A 26298-nucleotide genomic window follows, 5' to 3' on the forward strand; every position below is an offset into this window, starting at 1 on the left:
ACGGATTACCTCAGGGCTCGGGTTTTTCACCCCATGCTATTCAATAGAGGTTCACAGAATCCTAACTGTAAACTAGGAAAGGACCTTAGAATTCACCTCATTGGACTCCTTTGTTTTTCAGGTAAAGAAATTTGTCCAAAGTCACATAGGTAATAAATAGCAGAACTAGGTGCTCTAACTTAAAATCCAGCTTCTTTCTATTGCATCATTCTGACTCCATTTTTTTCCAATGATTCGGTTGAAGTCTTACAAAATTTGAAAATGAAAGAAAAGCTGGGAAGAATAGCTAACATCTTGGATGAAAGATTTGGGATTTTTTAAAGACTCACACAGGATAGAATGATTGGTTGAATCAATTAAGATGAAATTTAAGGGATAGAGACAGTGATTTCATCAATATAGCAATTTCCTATATGTAGAAACTCCCTCTTCCAGTACAAGTCAGCAGCTTCTCTGATACTAACCCTCTTAGAAAGTTGCCTATAGCAGTGAAAGGGTAAGGGTCAAACAGCCAATATGTGTCAGGGGCTGGACTTGAACCCAGATCTTCCTGGCACTGAGGCTGGCTCTGTATTCACTATCCCACACTGCTCTCACAGTGAAATTTCACAGGGCTAAATGTAAAGTTCTATATTTGGGTTCAAAAGAGCAAATGTATGACGAAGGTATAGCAATTGTGGGGAAAAAACCTGGAGGTTTTAGTGGTTTGTAAGTTCAATGTGAGTCAGCAGTATGACATGGTAGCTGAAAAAGTTAGCTTGATCCTGGCTGCGTTAAAGAAGGCATGCGTAGCTTCCAGAAGAGCTCTGTTCAACTTACATCTAGAATACTGTGTTCTGTTCTGGGCACCAGAAGGATGTGGACAAGCTGGAGAATGACCCAAGAAAGGGATGAAGATGAAATAGAGGACTAGAAACCATGCCATATGAGTTTTAAAGTAACTGGGGATATTTAGCCTAGGACAAAAAAGATGGGAAGGAGTGGGGTGAGGGACGTGATCGCCATCTTGAAGTACTTAGGAGCCATCCTATGGAAGAGAGATTAGACGCCTTAGGTTTGGTCTCAGTGGGAAGAAATAGAGGCAATAGATGAAATGGAAGAGAGGCAGATGTCCCTCGATAAGAAAAAATTTCCTGACAATTAGAGATATTCTCCAGAGATTGCGAATTCATTACCTCCTCCTCTCCTAGCCCAATCCATCACTGGATGCTGCTTGAGCAACCATGAGGGATGGTAGGATCGTAGTACCAGATCTGAAAGAGATCTCAGAGGCTATCTGGTCCAACCTGCTCATTCTATAGATGAGGAAACTGAGGCCCTTGGATGAAGGTCAAGTGACTTGTCCAAGGTCACACAGGTAATAGGTGTCATAGGTGGGTTTGAACCCAGGGCCTCTGATCCCAGAGGTAGTATTTTTTCCACTGGTGGCTGCAGAGGGAGCTTCTTGCTCAGACAAGGGTAGGACTATACGTCCTCTGGGGTCCCTTCCAATTCTGAGACTGCGATTCTCTGAATGGGGGAGGTCTGAGGTGAGGTCTTAGAAATAGACTTCATAAAATGAAGACATTGAACTGGATGGTTTTCTAAGATCCCTGGCAGCTCTCTACGTTGCATGAGATTCCCATAACTTTAGCTGCATTTAGCCCCACAACGTTCACCACATTCCTTCCACTTTGGGGCTCACTATCTCTCGCTTGCCAGCAGGTGGCAGTGTGACTTTGTTCTTGGAAGTTCCAACTTTCCTGAACTGCTGAAACCAACTTCCCCAGATCTAGGAGTGGGAAGGCTAACTGTCTGTTCCCACCCTGCCCAGCCCCACTCCCACTCTCCCAACCCCCAATCTAAAGCTGATAGAAATAGAGGCCTGCCTAAGGGGAGGAGGGGGGAGTCAGCTGCTTGGAGTCCCAACTGGAACTCAGACAATGCCCACTGAAAGCCTCCAGTTTCTCTAAAATTGGCACATTTCAGCTGCAGGGATTTCGGAGCCAATTCCCATTTAAATGAGGCAGTGTGGGTTTGGTAAAATAAGTGCTGGACAGGAGTCAGGAGCCTGAAGTTCAGCCTGGTGTAGTGGGAAAAGCAATAAACTAGGAATTAGAAGACTTGAATTCAGATGCTGCCAACTAGCTGTGGAAACTTGGGCAAGTCTCCTGTGTGTCTCAGTTTCCCAATCTGTAAATCAGAGGGTTGGACTTGACAGCTGAGATTCTCCCCTACCTCAATTCAAACATTTCTGAAACTGTGAGTTCTTAGGGTCTTTCTGTGGGGGAAAGATTTTGTTTGAACAACTCCGAAGGGGACAGGGGAGAGAGAGGGGAAATTAGAGGAAAAAATATCTATCACCACTGCTTAATAACCCTAACTTTGTCACTTCGGGATCTGGAACCCAAAAAGAAACTTGAAAGTGACATCAAGGGTAAGAACTATCATTTTTTTTTTTTTACCTTTGTCTTCTAGTGACTAGTACAGTGCCTGCCACATGGTAAGCAATTAATGCCTGTTGATTGACTGATTGTGGTGTAGTACAAAGTGCATTGGGCCTGGGAGTCCAAAGAGGAAAGAAGGAAAAGGAAATTAGCATTTATTAAGCATCTACTACATGCCAGCCACTGTGCTAAGTGCTTTACAAATATCTCATTTTATCCTCCTAATAACCCTGGGAAGCAGGTGTTATTATTATCCCCATTTTACAATTGAGAAATCTGAGGCAGAGGTCAAGTGACTTGCCAATGGTCACACTGCTAGTGTCTGTGGTTGGATTTGAATTCAGGTCTTCCTGACTCCAGACCCAATGATTCATCTACTGCGCCACCTAGCTAGAGTCTAGTCCCAACTGTATTACTGCTCACTGCAACCTTGGGCAAGTAATTTCCTCTCTCTGAACCTGTTTCTCCCTTTGTTAACTGAAAAAGATGGACTAGATGACATCGAAGGTTCCTGTTATAAATAGGATTTGGTTCTTGTCATCATTAATGAATAAGATGAGCAGCAGGAATAGTTTTTAACTGTCCAAAAACAATAAATATTATTTAGTAATGCAATACATACATACATACATACATATGTGTGTGTGTACGTATAAATGAGGTTAATGGTCAATATGCCACGCTATGGAAATACAAAGGCAAAAGTCAGTCCCTTCTCTCAAGATGTTCTCAATCTAATGGGGGAGACGACATTGTACAACCTATGTTGTTTGTCCTTCATTCTTGAAGAGGGTCATGACATCAGGAAGGTGATGCCATAACTTGCAAATGAATTGGATTTAAGTGAGGGAGGGCTGTGCAAGGTCACCAGCCTCAACTTCTCCTCCAGAGCCATCTGGGTCCAGTGGCACGATATAGATCAGCATGATTGGAGATTACCCTGGATGCAGTGGGAGACCTTGGCCTTTTTAAGCTCAGGTCTTTCCCAGGTCTCAAGTTTGACTGAAGCTATGCCCAATCAGTGATTAAGGCTAGGTAAGAAATGAGGCAAAGAATGGCCTCTTTTACCTAGTCAAAAAAAAAAAAATCTGGGAGGGGAATACCCTCAGGGTTTCTGGCCAAAACAGGAACAATTGCTATTTACGCTCACTCTGAGCCAATCAGGGTCCAAACAATGACCAAGTGAGGCTTAGGCTGAGACCTATTGTTGGCCAATCAATGATAGCCAGAGTAATCCCAGTTTAAGGCATGGTCCTTAAGAACGAAATCTAGCCCTTAAACCCCAAGAAATCTTTCAAGGTTTCAGCCATCATGTTTCTTTTCAAGAACGAAGGACAAACAACCACTTCTGAGTAGTAGTAGCTGCCCCACTGGGGACCCAACAGGCCAGTTCCAGCTGGGCAACACAGTTCCTTCCTTCCTTCCCTCCCTCCCTCCTCCTCTGACTCTGTCCACAAAGGGTATCATACCCTTACCTAGGTGTTCTGCCCAAAGGAACATACTACATACAAACAAGACAAATACAGGATAAACTGTGGGTACCATTACTATGTCCTTAATGGCGCCATGATGTCAGGGTCAATGCATAGTGTGTCTGACTGTGGCTGATAAGACCAACAGGAGCTCAGAAGGCTCTCCCACAGGTTGGGCACAAATTGTGAGTCATCTTAGAGGGAATGTACTAACATTAAGCAGTGGGAAGGGCTTCCTGCAGAGGATGAGACTTGAAGAACGCTAGGAAAGTTAGGAGATGGAAAACGAGGGACTATTCCAAACAAGCGGGACAATCAGATGGAGCATCTTTCTGGAGGAAGAGCAAGAAGGCCAGTCAATCAATAAACATTCATTAAGCACACACTTTGTGCCAGGTATGGGATCACAGAGCATACAGCGGGGAATAAAGTGTAAGAAGACTAGAAAGGCAGGAAAGGACAAGGTTATTTGGCTTTAAAAGCCAAATGGCATTTTAAATTTAATAACAGGGAGCCACTGGAATTGATCCAATGGGTGGTATGATTCAGACTTGTATTTTTGGGAGATTAATTTGACACCTGAGTGGAGGCTGAATTGGAATTAGAAAAGACAAATCAGGGAGACCAATCAGCAGGTGCGGCATAGTCCAGCTGTGGCAGGATCAGAGAGAAGAGGCAATACACTAGAGATGTTATGTAGACAGAAATGGTAAAATTTGACCATTGATTGAATTTGGAGGCAGGGCATAGAGTGAGGACTCAAGGATGGCATGTAGGTTGTGGGTCTGTGTGACTGTTAGGATGGTGGTGCCCTGAACAATAACAAGGACATGAGGAAGAGGGGAATTAAGGAGAAAGTTGAGTTCAGCAGGGATATGTCGAATTTAAGGTATCTATGAGACATCCAGTCTGAGATGTTCAATAAGCAGTTGGATATTTGAGCCTGGAAGTCAGCGACTGGGGAGAGAGACCTCAGAGCCTGCTGGGGTCCACTGGGGTTTTGGCTCAAGATAAAAAAAAAAATGTCTCCTAGTAAAAGCAGTTAATCCACTTGTACACATCAGAAAAGTGGGGAACTCCTCTATTTCCCTTCAGAGAGGGCAGAACCCCTTGATGCCAAATCATTTCCAGGGAATAATGGGATTTCCTGGAGCTAGTGACTTCCAATTAATTCAGTGTTACTCTTGAAAGTGTCATCCAGAGATTTAGCACTCCTGCTCCTTTCCCCCAAATGCTCTCTGATATGGTCCCACCTCCCTTAGAAATAGCTGTAGACACATCCCTGGGTCATTTGTAATAATTACTCCCATTTTTATGGTGCTTTAAGGTTTGCAAAGAATTTTCTTCACAGCATTTCTGTGAGGTAAGTCCTGCAAGAATTTGTATTTCCATTTTATAGGTGAGGAAATCAAGGTTCAAAGAAGTGATGAAACCTGCCCAATTACATAGCTATCGAGTCCTGGTGCCAGGACCCAATCTCTGTCTGGATTCCAAAGCTGGGGCTCTTTCCACTGTGCTTGTCTTGGAAGGATACTAATAAAAGAGAAGTCAATTCTGATTTTTTGTCTATTATCTGCATCTCTGTGCAGAAGGGAGGGATGCCATGATCTACTGGAGGTCTGATTTCCAGGGACATAAACACTGCATCCATTGCACCTACCTATCACCCTCAAGTGGCTCCTATCTCAGGATAATCTAGGTTCTCGTTGCCTCTTTACTGAATTAGCTCCCTTTCCTCATCTCATACACATAGGAAGCCCTTTCCTACGAAATCTCGCCTTGCAGGTCAGCAGCACACCTAATTTTCAGTATGCTATTACCTGGCCCTTCATAATATAGCCTCTTAAATGTCCTTAACAATAATAGCTCTGGATTCATATAACACCTCTGCCATCAACGTGACTGTAGGCAAATCATGAACCTCTTTGGGCTTCCATTTACTCACCTCTAAAATGATTAGTTGACCTTTAAGGTCCCTTCTTAACTTGAAATCTATGTTCTGGTGCTAAATAATACAATTATTATTCCCCCCTCCTTTAGAGATGATAAAAATAAGAATCATGAAAGTGAAGTGACTTGTTCAATGGCTAGTGAACAAATCAGAATTTGAACCCAGACCTTCTGGCCCTAAGCCTGGTGTTCCTTCTACTACTAGACTCATACCCTTTAATAGAAGTCCTTTCCCAGGAGTGTGTCCTGGGTTTCTCAAACCACATCCTGTGTTCTTTGAGGGTAGGGGCTCGATCTCTGCATCCTCCTCTAGGCACAGAAGGCCACCTACGGGGCTATGACTTTCCCAAGTTAAGAGTGGAGGCCAGAATTCCCTTGGGGGATCAACTTCTCAAGTGCTGTGTCTCTGTTTCCACAGGGTCTACCCTGAGTAGGTATCCCTATGGAAACCGGCTGTGGTAGACAAGCCACCTGACAGGTTGCTAAGCAGCACCAGGCAGGAGGATAAAGATTCTATTGGGCCAGACAGGCACTTACTTCACCTTTGGGGCTGGATGGTGAGTGTGCCCTTGGGAGCAGGTGAAGTTAAGGACTTCTTCACTGTCTACAGGAAAAAATCCCAACATCCTTGCATCAAACAGGAGATCTCCAACCTACCTTTTCTGCTTTCTCCCCCTACCACCCCTTGGAGGATTGCCCATCGTTGACCAAGTCCTGGAGCCAGGAATATGGACAAGAAAGAATCGCAGGCAAGGTATATACGTAACAGATTTTATTACATTAAACAATAATAAGTTGATAGCAACAAGTTCAAGAGAAGTTCAGCATAGGAGCTTTGATCCCTGCAGAAGCATGAACAACATCTAATGGTGGGGGGTTCTCAGCCTCCCCGGGGGCCGGTCACCAGAGAGCCCTCAATCCCACTGCCTTCAAACCCTAGTCCCATTCCCTTTTGGGTGGGTGGGACAAAAAAAGGACCCAATTCATGACCCATGTAGCATCTGCCTCGATGACAAGAGAAGCAAAGGGGGAGGGAGTGGAAGGGAAAAGAGGAGGTGACAAATGCCATTTGGAATCAACAATTCTGTTTTATTAAGTATATAAACAGATTTATTCATGTGCTGGGAGTCAAGTGAAGACCAAAGTGTCAGACCTCGGCCACTCTCATCTCTGAGACATGGAGAACAGGGTTCATTCACAATCCCTCTCTTGTCCCTGCTGTAAGCCCCTTCCTGAGTGGTGGGGAAAGGTTACCCAAAGGTGTTGGGAGGTGTTGTCTTTCTCTTCTCCTGCTCATTTCTGGCCTTAGGACAGAGGGCAAGGGTTCAACTCCCCAAAACTGCTCTAAGGCTTGTCTTTGGTTGTCAACTAACCCTCTGCAAATTTCCCTATACCCCTTTTACCTCACTCTGAGGCAGGGCAGACTCAACATTGGGTTCACGTTTCCTGACTAGCAGCACACCCTTCTTCTCTGGTTGTTCATCTCAGGTCTGAAACATTGCTGCAACCAAAAGGAAGCCCCAGGTCTGAGGTTCGGATCTCTCTTCTCCACTCCCCACGCCCCAAGCTCTCTAGCCATCAGAAGAGAGGAATGCCCTTCTCTTCTCATAACCAGTAAGTTTAACAGTCTATTCTATGAACCAGGCCCAGGTTAGTTACATTCAAGGCCACTCCTTTCAGCTCCTCCTCCCCGTTTCACAGAGGGGGATGATCCAAGGCATTATGCAGCTCAGGCTAGAGCTCGGGTGGGGTGGGGTGGGGTGGGGTGGGGGTGAGGGTTTGGGCAGTTAGGGACCGAAGAGTCTGTATTCTCTCAGAACTCGTAGTACCTGCCACTTGGGCTCAGGCGTCCCCCAGAGAATCCTGGGGCAGCCCCCGGCTCTCAGACAGCTTGGAGACAAAAAGTATTTATCACATGAGATGGAGCCAGATGGTGGCTATTATTAACCTGTTATTAACCGGGCAGTTATATTACATCATTTATTTTGAGGTTCTACAGAGGAAACCAAATGCTACTACATATTTAGCCTGGTCTAAAGTGACTCACCAGCTTGTGAGCTGTGGAGCACCGTGGATGTAGCGAGACACCAATCCACAAGTGTCTTCCAGCCCCACATCAAGCCGGTTGACACAGAGATGTTACAGGATGCTCTCTTCCCATTTCCTATGAACATCCACTAACATTTGGCCCTAGACTCACTCAGTTTATCATCCTTCCGAGGAGCTTTCTGGAGTTGAACCAATTCAGTGAGAGGAAAAAAATATGGAAATGAAAGGAGAAAGGATAAGAGGAGGCAGAGATAGGTTCCAGCTTAATGAAAAGTTCACCCCCAAATGCTTTGGATATGAATATCACAAGGTCCTCAATGATCCAGAAGGCAAAAATCAAACAAACAAATAGGAAAAAAAACACTGCTAAATGCTGCATGGGTCCATGGGGAAATCAGAAGTCAGTGGATGTCAGTTTCATGGCTCACTGCTCCCCACTGCCCACTTAGTAAGAAAAATTGATGTCAATGTTTTTTTGTATTCTCCTGGGAAATGTTTGATGACAGCATGAGACTCCAGTTCAAGTGGGTACTGGATGTACCCACTGCCTTCAACTCTCTCTCTCTCTCTCTCTCTCTCTCTCTCTCTCTCAACTTCCCCACAAGCCCTGTGGGTTGGGGCAAGGGGAGGAAGCCATCAACCATCAGAGCCTATAATCACAACATTTGGACTCAAGCAAGCCACGAGATGGAACTTGGTTGGCAGGCAGCCTTGCTTGGGAACAGTGGAGAACTTCACAAAGCTCTGCAAATAGGATTTCATAGAAGCACTGTTTCAACCTCCAACTAAAGTATGCCCATACAGAACAAAAGAGAATTTGAACTGCATGATAGTTTTAAATGATATTTTCTTTGTTTATGCTTTTTCTCCCCCTAATTATTATTATTATTTTGGACAATTCTAACCCCACTGTTCAACAAATTCTATCCCACTGTTCATCAAAATCCTAGCATTGGCAGCAGTGATTTTTGAGTGACCAATGACAGATGGACGGGATTTCACAGTAAAACAGAGCTGCAGGACTGCCAGGCTATTCAACGAAAACGGGACAGGACTCACAAAAGAAGTTGGTGGGGGAGAGAAACCTTGGAAGTTTCATTCCAGAAACAAAAATAACAATAATAAAATAAAATAAAAATATTTCTGAAGAGATTGCATATAAAGCCTTTAAACACTTTTGGAAGATTTCCCTCCCTCTTTACTATTCTCCATCTCCAAGTCAGAACGTTTTACCAAGAAAGTGTATACAATAATCTCTAGAAGCAAAACAAAACAACTCCCTCCCCCCTCCCCAAACACATCCAAGTATACACGAGGGATAAAATTACATTTGTACAAAAATAGATTTTTTTTAACCTAGTGATGCTTTAGACATTTTTCTTATCTCTTTGTTTACTCGTCTTTCTTTCTAGACATTTAGCTATGTATTTGTCATAGCTAAGGCATTGCCAAAGAGCAGGGACTGCTAAAGCTGTTACCCGACAGCATCTTAAAATAGATGCATCTCCTCATCTTAAGATAGTCATTCGAACCCGGATTTCACCAAATGAGGGGTCCTTATGTACTTGCTTACATGAAGCAAATTTATAGGAAAACAGAAAAAAGAAACTGATTAAAAATAAACACAAAACATTTGTAATTGCTACAGGCATAATATATGTATATGTGAGTGGGGATATATATACAATGTATATATCTACAGTACATACATGTATACACGCACACACACATATGTATCAACTTAAAATAGATCATGCACCTTATTCATTCAGTGATGGGGACAACATCAGCTGATTATCCACTGCTTTGCAAATTATGCCCAGGGCATTTTTGGAGGCCATTGAGAAGATGGTCTCACCAAGAGCTTCCCTATCACCTGTGGACCCAAACTTATGGTAGAAAACACCAGGACAGGGCTCCCCCAAGACCATGAAAGAAACTAACAGGCCACAGGTAAACTGTAGGGGCTCTTCTGAAATGCCCTGCCTCGGACAATGGTGTGTGTGAGCCAACTGTTCAGAGGAAGTCTTCTGCACCTCTGGGCAGGTCTTGACAGGTCCACTCAACTGGGCTAATGGAGTGGTGACAGTGCCACGGACCACGGGGTGAATACTCTAAAGAACCCACAGGTAAGCCAGCTTCCGAGGAAAAGTATGACTTAGGGGGAAGTTATTAACCAGCATGGCAGAGGCAAATAAAAAATTCCAGCTCTTCTGCCCCAGTGAGGTCCCAAGGAACCCACAGTGGTTTTTAGCAAGTGACATTTCCTCAGTGCTCCATCAGTACGATATGAATATAGAGACACTGCCCAGATGTCAAAGTGCACAAACAATTAAGGCCCATTCCTGGAGCAACTGCTGCCCCTATCAGTATCACAAACAGTCCATGGGTTATAGCTCCAGGCCATGGCCCTTCTCCTGGCTTTGTTGATGATGGGACCCCCTTAGGAGCCAGAGGGGGAGAAAGAGGAGAAGGCTACAGGACCAGACAGCCAAGGCTGCTGGGACTAATTACCAGCTGTTAACTGCTCAAAGCTCCATTTTAGCCTTAGTTTTTTGTTTTTTTCCCCCAAGCCAGAAGAAAAGGGACAGAACAGGGATATGGGGGCAAAGGGTGGCTAACAAGCTGATGTTAGTGCTATCTTTAGAAAATTAAAGATTGTCCCACCAAAAAATAATAATAATAATTACAAAAAAATCACCTTAATTGAACCAGATTTTCGTGAGAATACTAAATGTCTGGTTAAATAAAAGTCCTAACTCTCTATTGAATAATGTGCCATTTTACCCAAATATCACCTCTCCAAACAAGCAGTATATTTATAATAATAACAACAATAATAATGGTAAGAGAAAAAAAAAGCCAGAGTTTAAGGAAATACAAATTAATGAGTCAAATAAAACCCCATTATGGATTCATGCAAATGGGGTGGTGTATTTAAGGCTACAGTGGTATAATCAGACTTCCTGGGCAGGAGAGGGAGACTTCTAGCTTTGGAACATGCAGGAGAAAACAAAGGATTCTGTGCTATGCTTGGGTGCCCACTCCAGGCACCCAATATCCCTTACCACTATGAGAGCAAGTTCTCAGTGATAAGTTATATCCATGGCTCTTCCCAAATGATTCTGAGTCTACATATATCCCAGACTTTTCATAGCTAGGACCAGACATTCCAGCTTTTTTCTTCTTGCTGGCAAGAGCAGCAGCATCTTCTCCCACAGGATTTTTCCAGGAGGGCCCCCAGAGGAAAGTACAAAGAGTAAGTGGGAAGGAAAAGAAGGATTACCCAGAAACACTTGGGGTTATCTTTCATAAGGCTGATGACTAGCTCGTGACCTTTGCCTGACAGGTTTTTGTTCAAAATGGCAAGATATGCTGGTTGTGGACCCAATTTTCCACACTGCTATGGACACAAGTATACCGGAAATCCTCTCTACCTACCAGAGTAGAAGGAGGTCCCATTTAGATATTAGAATGAGTCTGAGAATTCATCCAGCCCAACTCCCTCATTTCATAGATGAGGAACTCAAGGCTCCAAGAGGGGAAAGAACTTATCCCATGATCATGCTGTCATAAAAATGGCAGAACCTAGACCACTGTGCTGGTGTTCTGGTTCCAAGTACAGAGCTCATGTCACTGTCACAACCAACTTTCAGTCACTCATTCAGAACTAGTCATTTAGGGGGGAAGATTTTGGCTGAAGAGGCCACCCTTTTCCTCCAGGCTGGACTAACTAAAGTGTAACCTCATCTCATGTTCAGGATTGATACACCTGAGGACAGAGAGCAGCAGCATGAAATGTTCCTCTCCCTATGCCAGGCATAACTGATGCTGTCTCACTTCAGACAGGACAAAGCTACTGTTCAAGCCCAACTACTAGCTGAAAATAGGGACTAGGGGAAAAGGCAGAAAACATTAAAAAAAATTATAACCTATTATCTCAAACTTAAAATCAATTAAGCCTTGAAGAAACCCTCCTTTGTTGGGGGAAAAAAATAAATAAATACAGGGACCTCATCCTTGGCTCTGAGTGAATATTGTGAAAGAAAGGTCATTTCCTTCTCCTACCTCAGCCAGAGTCCCCACCCTGGCTTTTCTTTAGCTCTCCTCTCATCATTTCTTTCTGAGGAAGCACTTGTTGACAGGAAATACTTCAGGGCCAGTGGGAAACATGGGAAGGGTGAGCATGGAAAAAGAAAGTGCTGAGGTCAGCAGAAATAGGCCACATTCAAGCTGGATTTGTCTGTCTAGAAAGACGGGAAGATACTCCTACTACACGAGCTGGAACAAAAGTCACCTGTTGATAATAAAAGCACTGGGTTTTTGGAGTCTGAGAAGCATTGAATAATTAGCAACATCATTAGGCAACAGTCATAAGGAGAAAGATTTGTGGGTCCAACACAGAACTTCTTCACTATCAGCTGTCTGACAATGGAATGGGCTACCCCAGGAAGTAGTGAGCCTTCATTATTCAAGATACTATTGAAGATGAGGTTGGATGACTGTCTCATCAAGAATTTTGTAGAAGGGATGCCTACATTAAATGGAACTAGATGACACTAGTTAGAAGTAGTTAGGAGACTCATAGAGTCTTCCAAGACAATTAATAAAAAGCCTCAATAAGTCTGAGATGATGTTATGTTAGAAATCCCATGGAGTACAGTCATAGAGAAACCTGGTGCTTTTCAGGCTGCCTCCAGTGAATCGGCAATACTTCCTAACATAACCTGGAGGAGGATGAGATAGAAAACGTTTAGGTGTCACCAAAGATATTCACTCCTCAGGATGGGCAAGAAGCGGCCCAGGGGACTCCTCTCTTTTCTTGGGTGGTAATTCACTGCCCTGATTGTGGGGTAGACTCAGAGGTCTAACTTGTGATTTAATACCTTTTTTGCCTCAAATCTCAATGCCCTCTGAATAACGGAAAACTGAATAAGGAGTCTTAGAGATGGAAAGGACTCAAGGACCAGATGGCTCGTTGACGCCCCTTCATTAGATCCACCCAGTTGCCCAAGTAGAAAATCTTTTTAGTTGACCTGTGTTAATGGTGCATAAAGCAATCCACCAGAATGTGTGTGTATGTGTGTTTGTGTGTGGGCTGCAGAGCTCACAGCTGCCTATAATACATCTGGAATGGCCAGCTTTCTACCAAGAAGCTACTTGAAGAGCTAAATGATGACCCTAAGCCAGCCAAACCTAGGAAGTCCAAGTCCTCAAGAAACTCTAGTGGCTAGTCTCAGCCAACTACAAGAGTCCTCGGTGGCTGAAAAAAAGAAATTTAGGAAACAAGAAAAAAGGCCAAAACCCAGGGGTAAGATTGACCTTGGTCAAATTCCAGCACGTGTGTGGGTGTCAAGGGCTTGGAACCTAGGATAAGTAGGAGAAAGTGGGAGGCTAAGAGGAGGGAAGAAGGGGGGTGGAGGGAAAAGGATATCTGAGTCACTGTAGCCTTAAAGAAACACTCTTCCCCCCAAACAAAAAAAAAATTTCTGTACATTGAAGTTGGCTCATATTTTGATTGGCTCTGGTGCTGAGATAATAGCTTGTTATCTTTGGAAAAATGGTGTAAGCACCCTCTCAATGAGTGAAGGGTAATTATGGGGTCAAGTGGCAGTTGCCAAAATCACCTCCTCTAGTCTTCCCAGGGATGGGTGGAGGGGGCTGCCAGCAAGGACCATTTACTATGAAAGCCCCCAACTCCTTGTTATCCCCTCCCTCCTCTTTTCCAAGGATGACAATGCTCTGTGCAAGTCATGGGTTAGTTGGGTACCGACACTGTCAAGGTCACCAATACTGACAGAAGATGTCCTCTTTCTGAAGAAGGCAATAATGGATAATTAAAAATAAAAGTACAAAAAAAAAAACAACCAAGGAACAGGTGATTTGAAAAAACAAACAGCAAGAATAAGACAATCCCCTGCCTCCCCATTAGATACTCCCAAAAGCCACTGTGACCAGAGAAGCCCCACGGATTTAGCTCCTTCTCTCCTTTGTCCTCCAACTCCATTTCCAGAGAATTCTCCCATGTCCCCATAAGAGCAAACCCCAACGGAGAAAAGGGTGGCAGGCGACAGCGGGCATGACTGAACCAAGCAGAAGGAGGATGGAAAGGGTTAGGGTTTGGTAAGATTTTAAACCGTTTCTCTCCCTTTTGTTGTCCTGATTCCACTGCCTTTCATCCCAAGAAAAGTAATTGAAAAGAAGTAATAATAACAATAAATTTCTTAGGTGTAGCAGTGAGCAAACCAGCCCCAAAGGGCAAAAGGCGGCACGGAGATGGAGACCAAGACGGGATGTCCTCCAGGCTGAGAAGAAGAGAACAAAAGATGTTTCTGGCATCGGCAGAGAGGTTGGGAGACAGGGCTTGAGGTGGGGGCTGCCTCCCACTGGACAGGAAAGGACTGACCCGACGGGGTGAGGTTTGGTCTATGTCATTTGGTGGGGGGCCTCCAACATCTCCATCAGGAAGGTGTCAATGGGTGTGTCTCCTATTAGCTTGAAGAAGAAGAGGTGCTCCAAGCATTTCAGGCCAATGGACCGGAGGGCAGGGAGACGGAGCAAGAGCTTGGCAAACCTGTAGACAGGGAGGACATCGGGAGTTACGACGAGAGGCAAATGGTAGAGCTGAAAAAAGTACAAAACCTTCTTGAAACAGAATAAGATCAAGAACTGGATGGAGTCTTAAAGATCCAAGCCAAACCACAACTGCAGAAACTGAGACCCATAGAAGGGAAGGGACCTGCCCAAAGTGATACCGGTAGGGTACAGCAAGAGCTGGGTGTCCAACCCAGGTCCTTCGCCTCCAAATTCAATGCCACGGCCACTAAAACACCCACTAGCTGTGCACCTTTAGAACCTGGAAGGTTGGTGGCTTTTATACATAGGGCCTAAAGGTCCCTCCAATCACCCTGTGCATCACTTGGAACTGGCTCTATACCTGCCCTGTTTTTAACTGGATCAGGAAAATGGATCCCCAAGACCCAAAGCAGTTTAATCGACCCAGAACCTCCCAGATGGATGCCTCTCAAAGTAGCCTGAGAGTGACAGGATGAAGTCCCACATCCTTACAAGAGACAGAACTTTAGGAGTTCTGTAGGGATAGGGTTAGACAGATAGAGCTTTAGCAGTTGAAGGTGAGAGGAAGCAATGACCTGCAGGAAACCATCCCTGACTACTGTGGCCCCAATGAGTGCCCCCTTCTCCGATCTCCTCAAGTACCTCCTATTCAAACTTAACCCTGAAGTTAGTTCTAGCTTCTATATCATTTTGTTTTGGGAGGTCTGACCACGTCACTCTCCTCCTCAGTAAACTCTCTAATGGCTCCCCTCCCTCTTGCCTCCAGGAACAAATATAGAGTTCCTCCTAGTTTTTAAAGGCACTTCAGAACTGGCCCCAACCTATTTTTCCAGCCTTAGTACATATACATTACTCTCCTTCCCACACTTCCAGCCAAACTGGCCTTCCTACTGTTTCTCATACAAGGCATTTTAGCTCCTGTCTTTGCACTTCTGTACAGGCTATCCACCCCACCCCATTTCTGGAACACACTCTCACCTCAACTTTGCTTCAATCAAGCAACATTTATTAAGCACCTACTATGGACCAGGCACTGGGTTAAGCTTCCTAGAATCTTTTTTTTTCCCCAAAATTGTGCTAAGCTATATATGAAAGACTTTCTTAATACCTACCCACTGCCCTCCCACTCCAGTGCTTCTGTCTCTGCTGCTAGTACTTTCCTCTCAAAAAATACACCTTGTATATGTTTTGTACACACTTACATATTTACATGTTGTCTTCCAAATAGAATATAATATTTTATTTCATTTTTGTTTTTGTAACTCCTGTGCCCAATAAGCATAGTCCCAGGTACATAGTAGACTCTTATTTTTTTTTTTTTGGCTGATTTGTTTTTACATCTTCCCTCTATTAAAATGTTGTCTTTCTAGCTAGATTGAGTAAGTCCTTGTGGGGGACAGAGGGAGAGGTGGGGCAGGGAGACAGAGAGAGAGACACCCAAGCCCTAGCCTTCTGTGGCACTGAATAAAAAAACTTGTTGAATAATGGATTTCTATTTCCACGCTCTTCCTTTGGATAACTTCTGCTTGCTTTGATTTCACTCCTCACATATCACTGTTATGACTCTGAAAGGAGATAGGTCCCAGCCACTCCTAGTGAACTTGAACCCAAGGCAACCCCCCTTAAATTCTGCAGGGAGCCCGACCTCAGGGCAGTTAAGCACGTGCCCTTCCTGCCAAGCCTAGAATGAGTCAAATGACTCCAGGAGGCTGGGTTTCTCTTCCGGGCCCTCCCTGCTTCCCTCACCAGGGACCTAATGTGGACTTGGGGACAGAAGGCATTCACTTCCCCGCTCAGCTTCCTGGCTCTGAGCTTGGGAGTGGGGGTGGAGGATGGGGAAGGGGAGGGGGGAAAGCAAAATATTAGAGGAGGATTTTAAAAAGGAGAACTCTTTAAGAGTGAGCTGGTGTCATGATTATACTCAGCTGCCAATGGGGATGTGAAAAAATGTATGGCAAATAGAGCCAGGAGGGGAGACTCAGACATTTCTTTAAGCTGTTTGCAAGCCTTGACTCTGCCTGGCTGCTACATACAGGGGCCCTCGGTATGGCAGTGAACACGGAGTGGGGGATGGGTGGGGGGTTAGCCTTATTAATAATTAACAATGTCTTTAAGAAAAAAAAAATCCTTGTGGTTTGTTGCCATACAATCAGCATTTTAGAGCCGAAAATGCAGTTTAAAGGTTGGAGAAAGGCCAGGGAACGGGCTGTTTTCTGCTGAGCTGGCGAGAACGTTAGGCAGAAATCCAGGAAAAACAAATCAGTCCTGCCATCCCCCCCCCCCCCCCCCCCCCCCGAAGTTTCCCTTTAAACCAACCCGATGAAGGGTGGACAGAGCTCGGACAGTTAACCGTAAGCTTGCCAGCCCAAAATCTGTCTGTAACTGTTCCCAAGGAAGGGGCAAACCGAGGGAGAGACTACACAGATGCCCCAGGGAAACTCTGGCCCAGTTTCTTCTGAAAAAGTGGCAATTGTGATGAGACAGAAAAACACCCAAGGAGGGTGAGTAGGCACATGGGGCCATATGGGCAACTGTCAAGTTGCCTGATATGGGAACTTGCTAGCGTCTACCTGATTCATTTCTCCAGCCAGAGGGAAAGGTACAAAACTGTCTCTGGTTTAGACTGTGATAATGGAGGATTAGGGCTTGAGATGGTATTGACCTGTCAACCAAAGATTTACCCAAACCCATTTGAAACCTACTCTTATTACCTTGGCCTGAAAGTGAACAAAGTCAACAAGGCTCGCCCCTTTCAGGAGTTGGGAGACTCCTAAGTGGACCTTGGCTGGGCCTTTCCTACCTGGGCAGGAAGCTGCCAAGGAAAAAGTCCCTGAAAACTCAGACAAAGGGCAACTGTGGGTATGCAGGGGTGAGGGGCTTGGGGGGATCAGGAACACAAGGACAGAACTTGTTTACATTCAGGGAGCTAGCCTCAGAAAATAGGCTGACCAAGAAACACCAGGTCTCAGTTACCAACTACACCTAGGTGATTGTACATAACCTTCTTCCTCCATCCAAGGGATCTGTCAGGGGGTTGGAGGGAGGGGGAAGAGACAATAAGGGTGGTCTAAAGAAAGCCAAGGTCACTCTCCACTGACCAAACCTTAGAATCTAGGGATGGCTCCAAATGGACCCAGTGTCCCTCAATAATCTGCCACAGCTCTGTCTTCTGTGGATATCCTCAAACTTCAAATCCACCTGGAACATGACCATATTCTAAGCTTCTAACTAGGGGGAGAGGAATTCCTAAGTTCATCCTCTGATGGCTACCATTTGAGGGTTCCAAACCTTAATGAACCTTAAGAATTCCAGAGCTGCAATCTAGTCCAACCATGAATTTATGATATATTCAAGAGGTAGTCATCTAGTTCCTGTTTCAAGACCTCCAAAGACAGCTCCATTTCACCTTCAGACAGATCTAATTGTTAAGATGTAGAGGGTTCCCCCCACCCCTTTATCAAGCAGAAATCTGCCTCTTTCTAACTTCTCCCCATTGCTTCCCCAAGCATCTCTTTCAAGCATGGCGTGGATGAGATGCCCCTAGTTCCAGGACTTTAGAATTTCAAAGTCTCTGCTCCCTATTCTCCATTTCTTTTACAGCTTCATAGAAATGGATCACAAGGGATAGCCATTGTCTCTCACTCTTCCACAGCCAGAGCAGAGTGAGGGAGAAACCAGGAAGGATGCTCACCTTCCAGGCTGGTCCGGATACTTGTGTTTGCAGTAGGCTTCAAGGGAAGCGTAAACTTTCTCTCGAAGGGCTTCTACTTCTGCAGGGTTGGAAAGTCCCTTTGAGTCTGAAAGGCAAGGAGAAATGCCAAAGGTAAGGCTCAGCTTTGGTTGTAGGAACTGGCAAATCTGAGTCTTTTCCTAGAAAATGTAAAGTTAGGGACCAATGGTAAATGATCTCCAAGACTATTAGACCTACAGAGTGGGAAAGCCTGGAGAGTGAGGGCTAGTCCAGGGCTACATTTGAAGTCATTAAAGGCCAAACTCTACTGCCAGACTTCAATGAATCTGCACAACATGACCCCCACCCAACCAATCCAACTTTATTTTCCCATTGTTCACTACCACTCACCTTCTATAGACTACTTCCTCTGCCCCAACCCATTAGCATTCCTGGCCCTGCTCCTCTCACTGTTCATATCTTGAGTAATTGCTCCTGGTTCAAATCCTATCCAAAGCCTATAGTTCCTTCAAAACTTAGTTCAAATGCCACCTCCTTTTTGAAGCCTACCTTGACTGCACTATACATCTCTCTCCTCCCTGGGCATCTATTGCCCAAACTGGATACCAGAAACTTGGATGCTTCACTGTTCTCTGTTTCCTGTGTGTCAATGTTGTCTCTCTGGCTAGACCATGCACTCAATGCAGGCAGGGACGGGGTCATTTTTACTCCAGGTCCCCCACATCACCCACCAAGATGTGTTGCTCAGAGACAACACTCAGAGAACGCTTGGTGATTGATTAGTCATTCTTCAGGCTGATGCTGGTTCATCCTTCTACCCTCCATTCCCCAGGGTTTCTCATCTTTTCTCTAATAGCTACTAAATAGCAGCTCAGTGTGGAAATAAGGAGGGTTGTTAAACTAATTGGGCTACAGACTTGATGCAGTGGGTTAAGTAGGGGATTTGGCATCAGAGAACCAGGTCTCAGGTTCTAGCTCTGCTACTTATCCCCCTGACCTCGGGGAATTCACCTTTGTTTCCTCAATTATAAAATGATGGGGCTAGACAAAATGATCTCTTAAGGTTTCTTCTAGCTTTACGGAAGCTAGGTGAGGAAATTTGATTCTCTCCTTAAACAGTACCCCACCAGGACACTACGATGAGGAAGGAGGGGAGAGAATCTCTGTGAAAAGAGAGGCCACGAGGGAGATGGTTTAAGTCATCTGAGACTGAGCCGAAGAGCATCAGTTGCTGCAGAATAAGGCCTTATGGACAAGTAGAAGCAGGGATAAGTGACACTGCATGGGTACCACTAGAGTATAAAGATGTTGCCCAAGCATCAGCCCAAGTATGGAGAGGTTCATTACCAGAAGATGGTTGTTAGAGGATGAATTTTTATTTATTTTTGCTGCAGCAAATAATAAAGATTATTTCCTTTAAAAAAAAAAGGCCTTATGTTTCCAAGACAGGACACAAGGCCACCATCAGTGACTCTTGGGGTCAGCTCCTTAGACCCTGTAAGCCCAGAATTAAGCCTCTGATGGGGCTACTGACCAAAGAGCACTCTAATGGAAGAAGCAGGGGAGGGAAAATTTATTAAACATCTACTATGTGCCAAGGCACTGTGCTAATCACTTTACAAATATATTATCTCATTTGGTCCTCACAACAATCCCGGGAGGTAGGTGTTATTATGATCCCCATTTTACAGCTGCCCTACTTCCTGTCACCTTTATGTTCAAAGGCATCCAAAATAGTCCCACCTTCCCTTAGTGACAAGCTCTAACCTGGTCATGCAGGCCTTTATCTAAAATGATATGGAGCTTCTTCCCCACCTCTACCTCCTCTTAAGGTAATGAGTTTTACAACTTTAATAACCACTAAGAAATGTAGGGTGACCTGTGGTTGGTCCTGTAACTACCTCCCCTTTCGTGGCATAACAGAAAAAGGGCTTAACTTGATGTGAAGAAAACCTAGGTTCACATCCTCCTTTCACTACTACTTATGTGAGCATAGACAAGAGAACCTAGGCTTGAATCCAAGATCTAGAAAGCATAGGGAGAGGTAAACAGAGCTGGATTTGGAGTCAGGGAACATAGGATTTGATTTCAGACAAATCACTTAACTATTTTGGGCCTTAGTTTCTTTTCTCTAGAATGAGGGAGATTAATGAGATGCTCTCTAAACCTCTGATTCTGGCCAGGTATGGTGACTCCCACCCGGAATCCTTGCTACTTGGGAGACTGAGGCTGGCAGATCCCTTGAGCTTGGGAGTTCTGCGTTGCGTTTAGATTAGGGTTGCAGTGGGCTGAGCTGATTGAGTGTCTGCATTAAGGTCAACAGCAATAAATACGGTGAGTATCTGAGAGCTGAGGGTCGCTGGGTAACATAAGGAGGGGTGAATCAGCCCAGGTCAGAAATGGAGCAGGTCAAAGGTTCTATGCCCATCAGAGTTGGAAGAGAGCTTTGAGTAGTCCCTGAACTTCTATTCTGGATGAGAGAGAAAGACCCAATTCTTTTAAAAAAATCTCTAATTCTGTCACATTTACCACCTAGGTAATTAGGTCATCCATTCATCCATGGCTTATTACCTGTGTGACCTTGGACCAGTCATTACAGAGACCTCATTTTCCTCCTCTGTAAAATGAAAGAGCTAGACTAGATGGTCCCTGAGGTCTCTTCAGATTCCAAACAGATGATGATGATGATGATGATGATGATGATAACAATGCAAGTATCCTAAAATTGGCCAACAATTTCTCATCCCTCTTCCCAAATTTATGGATTTTGTTTATGTACCCTTCTAGCACTCAAAACCTAGTATTATGAGAGGCACTCAGGAAATATATACAGATGATGAGGATTATTCAAAGAAACAGCACAGAATCACACAGCTGGAGAGGACTTTAACGAACATCGATCCAACCTCTTCATTTTACAGATGCAGACATTTTAGCACAGAAAAGAAAATGCTCTTTCCAAAGTAATAAGTAGCAGAGCAAGGATTTGAACCCAGGATTTCTGACCTTTTCTACTACATCCCACTTCCTCATCAGTCTGCATCAGGGCCTACAACAGGGCCTACACCTTCCTTTAAATTTCCCTAAGTTCTCCCCAACGAGTGCCCCTTTCTTACCAGGTCTGTACTTCGTAGGCTAGGGCTAGCTTCTCCAGCTGGATAAGATCCAGAGCTCGAGAAGCAGGGGTAACATTTATGAGGCTGTCATAGTTAAACTGTGAGGTAAAGACTACGGAGGGATAAATGGCCCTGTATCCTAGAGTGGACATTTTTAACTGGTTTGGCAAAGCAAAGTCCTATCTCAATGTGGTAATACTTAAGGACTGTACTGTATGATCTCATCACACCAGCCTCCCTCCCTCGTTTCCCATTTGGACCTGTCCCCTCCAATCTGTCTATTAATTTTTCCCCTTTCGTCTCCACAACAGACATTCTTGACCCTCACTGCCAAGGTTATAGGTTTGCCAAGTTTTCTTTCTTGCTCTCTTTTTACGGCTTCCAAAGATCTCTGGAGATCAAATTTGCCATAATCTGTCCTAATTCCTCCCTCTTCTTCACCCCCCTTCTCAACCTTCACTTGACATCTCTGCTCAAACGGGTTTCTTCGGTCTGACTCCAAGCCCTTACCAAACACATTCTGCAGGAGCCATTCAAAGACTGTTTCATGAGATTACAGACTCGGAACTGGAAGAGACCTTAAATGTTCGACATCTCCCATTTTATATAGATAGAGAAAATGAGGCCCAGAGTGGTCAAGTGACTTATCTATGGTCACCCAAGTAGCAAAGGACAGACCCTCTCTAATTTTAGACCCAACATTACTTCCTTTAAAAAGCTTTACAGGCAGGCCTTGTATCTCACTCTACATTCTACGTAAATGTGTGCTGAATTCCACATCACCCCATTCCCTGAGCAGTGAATCGACTTGCTTTCTAACCACGTTCCAAATCTAAGAACAAGAGCATGGCCAGTTGAGCCAGTCATGGTGGATTAGGCCATTTGGGCTTTTCTTATGGGAAGGTGACCATCAATCACTGGTGACAGCTGAGTATGTCAGTGCAGTACATAGTAAAATTGCAGCAGGTTAAAAAGAACATATGCATTTTGGCAACTAGGTAACTTCGAATCACATTTCTGTCTTTTTTTTCTACTTCTCAACTCTAGCTGCTCCTTCCTTGGAGAGTGACCTGAGCAATGTGAGATACACCAACTCTGCAAACTAAGCCGCTATGAAGATTTGGACTGAGTAATTGATACATGGAAGCCGGAGGACGTGGCTGACTTAAGTGACTCAGACACATTTAGATGAAGGATTATAGGCTATTAACACAAAATTATGTTGAGTAATTTCCCCAGGAAGAGAAACTCTGTAATGGCTATCAATGAAAAAAATGACAATTAATATGGCTTTCATCTTACAGACTGTCAGGGATGACATAATAGTGTCTTGATTGCCCTGAATAAAACCATAGAATATATCCTATAATGTTAGCATAGAAAAGACTCTGGAAATTTTGCAGTCCAATGACCTCCTTTTACAAACATGGACAACAAGGTCCAGAGAAGGGAAGTGACTGACTAAGGGTCTTATGGCTATTAACCAATCAACTAGTAAGCATTTATTAAATGCCTGCTCTGCGGCAGGTATTGTGCTAAGTGATGACAAACAGGAACCAATCACTGCCTTCAAGGAGCTATAAGTCTATCTTTAATAAGTGGAAGAATCAGGACTTAGAGCCCAGCTCCCTTGGCTCCCAGGCCAATGCTTTCTCCATAGCTATGACAAAGCCTATTTCTAAAGGGCCCTGAATAGAAATTGCAAGAATAAAAACTGCCGAGACCTGCCTTTTACTACAACCTTACAATTTAGCCTGGGGCCCCAGCCTCAGAGAAGTCAGGCTAGTTACTGCTGAGAAGGAATCAATAGGCTTCCGTCATGAGCCTTGTCCATCTCAACTAGAACGTTAATGGCAGAACTTCTGAATTCTGGTGGATTCCAGAATGTGAGGATTCTACCGGAGCTGGAAGATTCTATAAGGAAGATGGTTGGAAGCAGAGGCAGCAGAGAAAGAGCAGGGCTGGGGGAAGAGGAGTCTGCATGTGGAGGAAAGAAAAATAACAAAACCAAAGAGAGATACTCCAAAGATAAAGAAACACTGTGAACCATAAAGGCAAAGCATGGCTATTTCAAAATGGGGTTCTCAAATGATAGTCAGACGCCGAGAGGGTCCTTAACCAAAAACATCTGGGAATTGCCGTTCACCAAGTTTGAGAACGTTCAAAGAATCTGGAGTTGGTCTCTGGCCCCTCATCCCTGAGTCCCCCATTATGTGCAATCTGATCTTTCAGTTCCACAAGGCAGAACCAAGCAAATGATACGTTGTTACTGTAGATCTCACTGGCTCTGGAGACTGGATTTGCTTTTCTTTTTTTTAATCCAAAAGACAAGAAAGGACATACCCGGATTGAAGAGGACAATGGCTCTCAGGCAGCCCAGCTCTGTCTTGTCCATCTGCATGTCTCGCATTTTTGACACAAGTTCTGTCAGGACTCTGCAGGGGGAAGGAAACACAGAACACAAGACACCCCATCAGACGAGGGTCCCCCCCTTCTTAGAGATCACACTGACAAAGTGTCAAGACATTCTGTCGTTTCTTGAGTAATAAAGCAGGACTGAAACTGGGAATGACTTCTGAAGAAACTTTAAAGAGGGAATGTCACATCAGGGAAAATCTTCCAAAAACAGTGTGAGAGTGAGAGAGAGAGAGAGAGAGAGAGAGAGAGAGAGAGAGAGAGAGAGAGAGAGAGAGGTAATATAAAATGTAACTCTTCTGCCAACTCTTCTTAGTATTCATTTTTGTGTGTTATTGCAAGTGTTTGTGTTTAAATGAGTTCTTTTTCCTTCACACACCAATGTCTGTTTAGATTTGGCTCAAAGACACAGGGAGCAGGGTCAATAATTATTAAACTGGAGACTGGAGATCAAGGAGAGGGTGATGTTAACAGTTGGGCAGAAGTGAGTTTGGAGTCTTGCCTCTGCCTTTATGTGGCCCTGTATGGTGGCCAAATCCTACCACTCTTGAGTTGATCAGCAGCTGAGACTGGGTGGTAGGTACTGACCCGCTCCATACCAGCATACTTATCTGTTCAATGGGCACAAGGATTCCCATTTCACACAGCAATGCCATCTAGCTATTGTTTTGTCAAACCCTGGCACTCAGGAAATTCCCATAGAGCAAAGCTGTTTATGGGTCTATGCCCATGGGTTCCACACATCAAGGAGAGCTGTTTCCCTGAGATGTGGATGACAGGAATGAGGAGGGGAGGAAATTCCAGCTTCTCTGCAAGGGTTCTTTTGTTCCTTAGAAAATAGAGAAAGTCAAGTAAGCAGCAAAGGGTTGGGGAGGAGGGAGGAGGTGGTTCTCCACTTGAAATAAAGTACCATTTGCCATCTCAAACCCCACCCCTTCAATAAAAGAGACCCCAGGTGTTGTAGGTCATATAATCAAGTAACTTAAAGGTCACTTAAACCTTTTTAGGCCTCAGTTTCCCCAACTCTACAATGACTACTTAGAACTAGCTGTCTTCTTTGGACCCTTCTAGCTGATGATATGATGATTCTGTCTCTCATGGGGGTAGATCTGCAGAAGGCTGGTATCTTCATTTGGCCAAAACATGATGTTCCCTTCATGACATGTTATAGATCTCTCCTCTAGAAATTAATTCTTCATCTAAAACTTTTTGGAGGCTACTTCTGCTACCAAGCTGTATCATGTCTCAGAGAAACATTTCTATAAATTTATTCCTCAGTGTTTCAAGTTTCTTAAAATCTCCTCTTTTAAGGTTCAAGTGGAAAACTTCTAATTTTTTTATCCAGAGTTTAAGGGTAAACTCTTACATTGTCTGATCCTTCTTTATAGACTGTGAGGCCCTATTTCCCTCCCATTTCTTTTTCTTCCTAAACTGTGCAGCCTTCATTTCTTCAGTTTCTCCTCACTGAGCAGCTCCTACACTGTGCTTAATTGTTTGAGCTTCCCATCTCTGGGTTCCCTCTAGCTCTGTCTGCTTTTTGTTAAGCTGTGGCACCTAGACATAGTTTTCTAAATGTAAGTTCACTGTAGATTTGTGTATGGATTGTCTAGACTAATAACACAGATTACAGAATTGCAGAAAACTAGATCTTAAGAGAGCATTTACTCCAACCCTCTTGTTTTACAGATGAAGAAACTGAGGCCAAAGGAGGGAAAGTGATTCACCTATAGTCACATGGGCTGGTTCATGGAAGAGCTGGGACAAGAAACTAGGTCTTCTGTTTCTTTACCCATATTTCCTCAAAAGCACACTCAGATCAAATATCCCTTCAGGCTGATGGATCAAAGGGAGAAGACCCTAACCCTACGCTCTCTAATAGGATCCCCCTTCCACCCCACAAAGTCCAATCCCCACCTGTCAAAGATGGCGCCCACCCCTGCACTGTGAGCGCTGTTCCTATGGACGTGAAGGCCGGTAGCAAGAAGGATCCCATCTTTCACTGCTATCGAGCGGTGAGAGAACGAGGCGATGAGCAGCTCATTCCAGCCTGTAGGGAAGGGGGGAAGAGGACACACATTGATCTCCAGCCCCTAATGAACTCTTCCTTTCTCCAATGCCTTTCCCACTTGTCTGTCCTCACGCAATTAGCACATTATGTACAAACATGGTCCTGTTTCCTAATTGTATGTAATGCACAATTTAGTTCATTATGCTATCAGGGCATAATGCCGATTTACACGGTCTGAATAAAATGTATAGGTAATCTGAAAGTTCTTAAGAAATGTACAAATGCAGTCTTCCTACTGTTGCACGCCAAGATCGCTAGTTGGTGTTAGAAGTGTGTCTAATAATTGAACCAGTCACAATCTGGGTAAAAATAAAAAAGCAATCATACATAGTGAAGAATTCTTTTCTGACATTCAAAGTAAATAGATCTTAGAGTTTTATTAGAAATGGAAAATTATAGAATCACAGGGTGTTAGATAATAGATAGGAGATTATATTGGAGGGGAAAGAGTACTGGATAAAAAGCCAGGTGACCTGTGTGATCCTGGACAAGTCTTTGTATTTGTTTATTTACATGTTGGATCCTCCCCCGCCCG

The 26298-nt window shown here is 44.2% G+C and overlaps 1 protein-coding gene across 4 annotated transcripts in view; it reads right to left on the reverse strand.

The window, feature by feature from the left end:
* Window positions 1-10466: 10466 nt before the first annotated feature.
* RXRA (retinoid X receptor alpha) overlaps window positions 10467-26298 on the reverse strand; it is a 287628-nt gene continuing 271796 nt past the window's right edge. For all 4 annotated transcript variants that reach the window (XM_027869561.1, XM_027869563.1, XM_027869562.1 and 1 more), the window contains exons 7-10: window positions 25610-25742; window positions 23624-23715; window positions 18165-18270; window positions 10467-14471 (exon numbers count right to left, since the gene is read on the reverse strand). In XM_027869561.1, the coding sequence (XP_027725362.1) occupies window positions 14324-14471; window positions 18165-18270; window positions 23624-23715; window positions 25610-25742 (479 nt within the window). In that variant the 3' untranslated portion in view covers window positions 10467-14323. The remainder of the gene's footprint in view (window positions 14472-18164; window positions 18271-23623; window positions 23716-25609; window positions 25743-26298) is intronic.

This window comes from Vombatus ursinus, unplaced genomic scaffold (assembly GCF_900497805.2).
Source record: "Vombatus ursinus unplaced genomic scaffold, bare-nosed wombat genome assembly UNPS02014793.1, whole genome shotgun sequence".
Lineage (NCBI taxonomy): Eukaryota > Metazoa > Chordata > Mammalia > Diprotodontia > Vombatidae > Vombatus > Vombatus ursinus.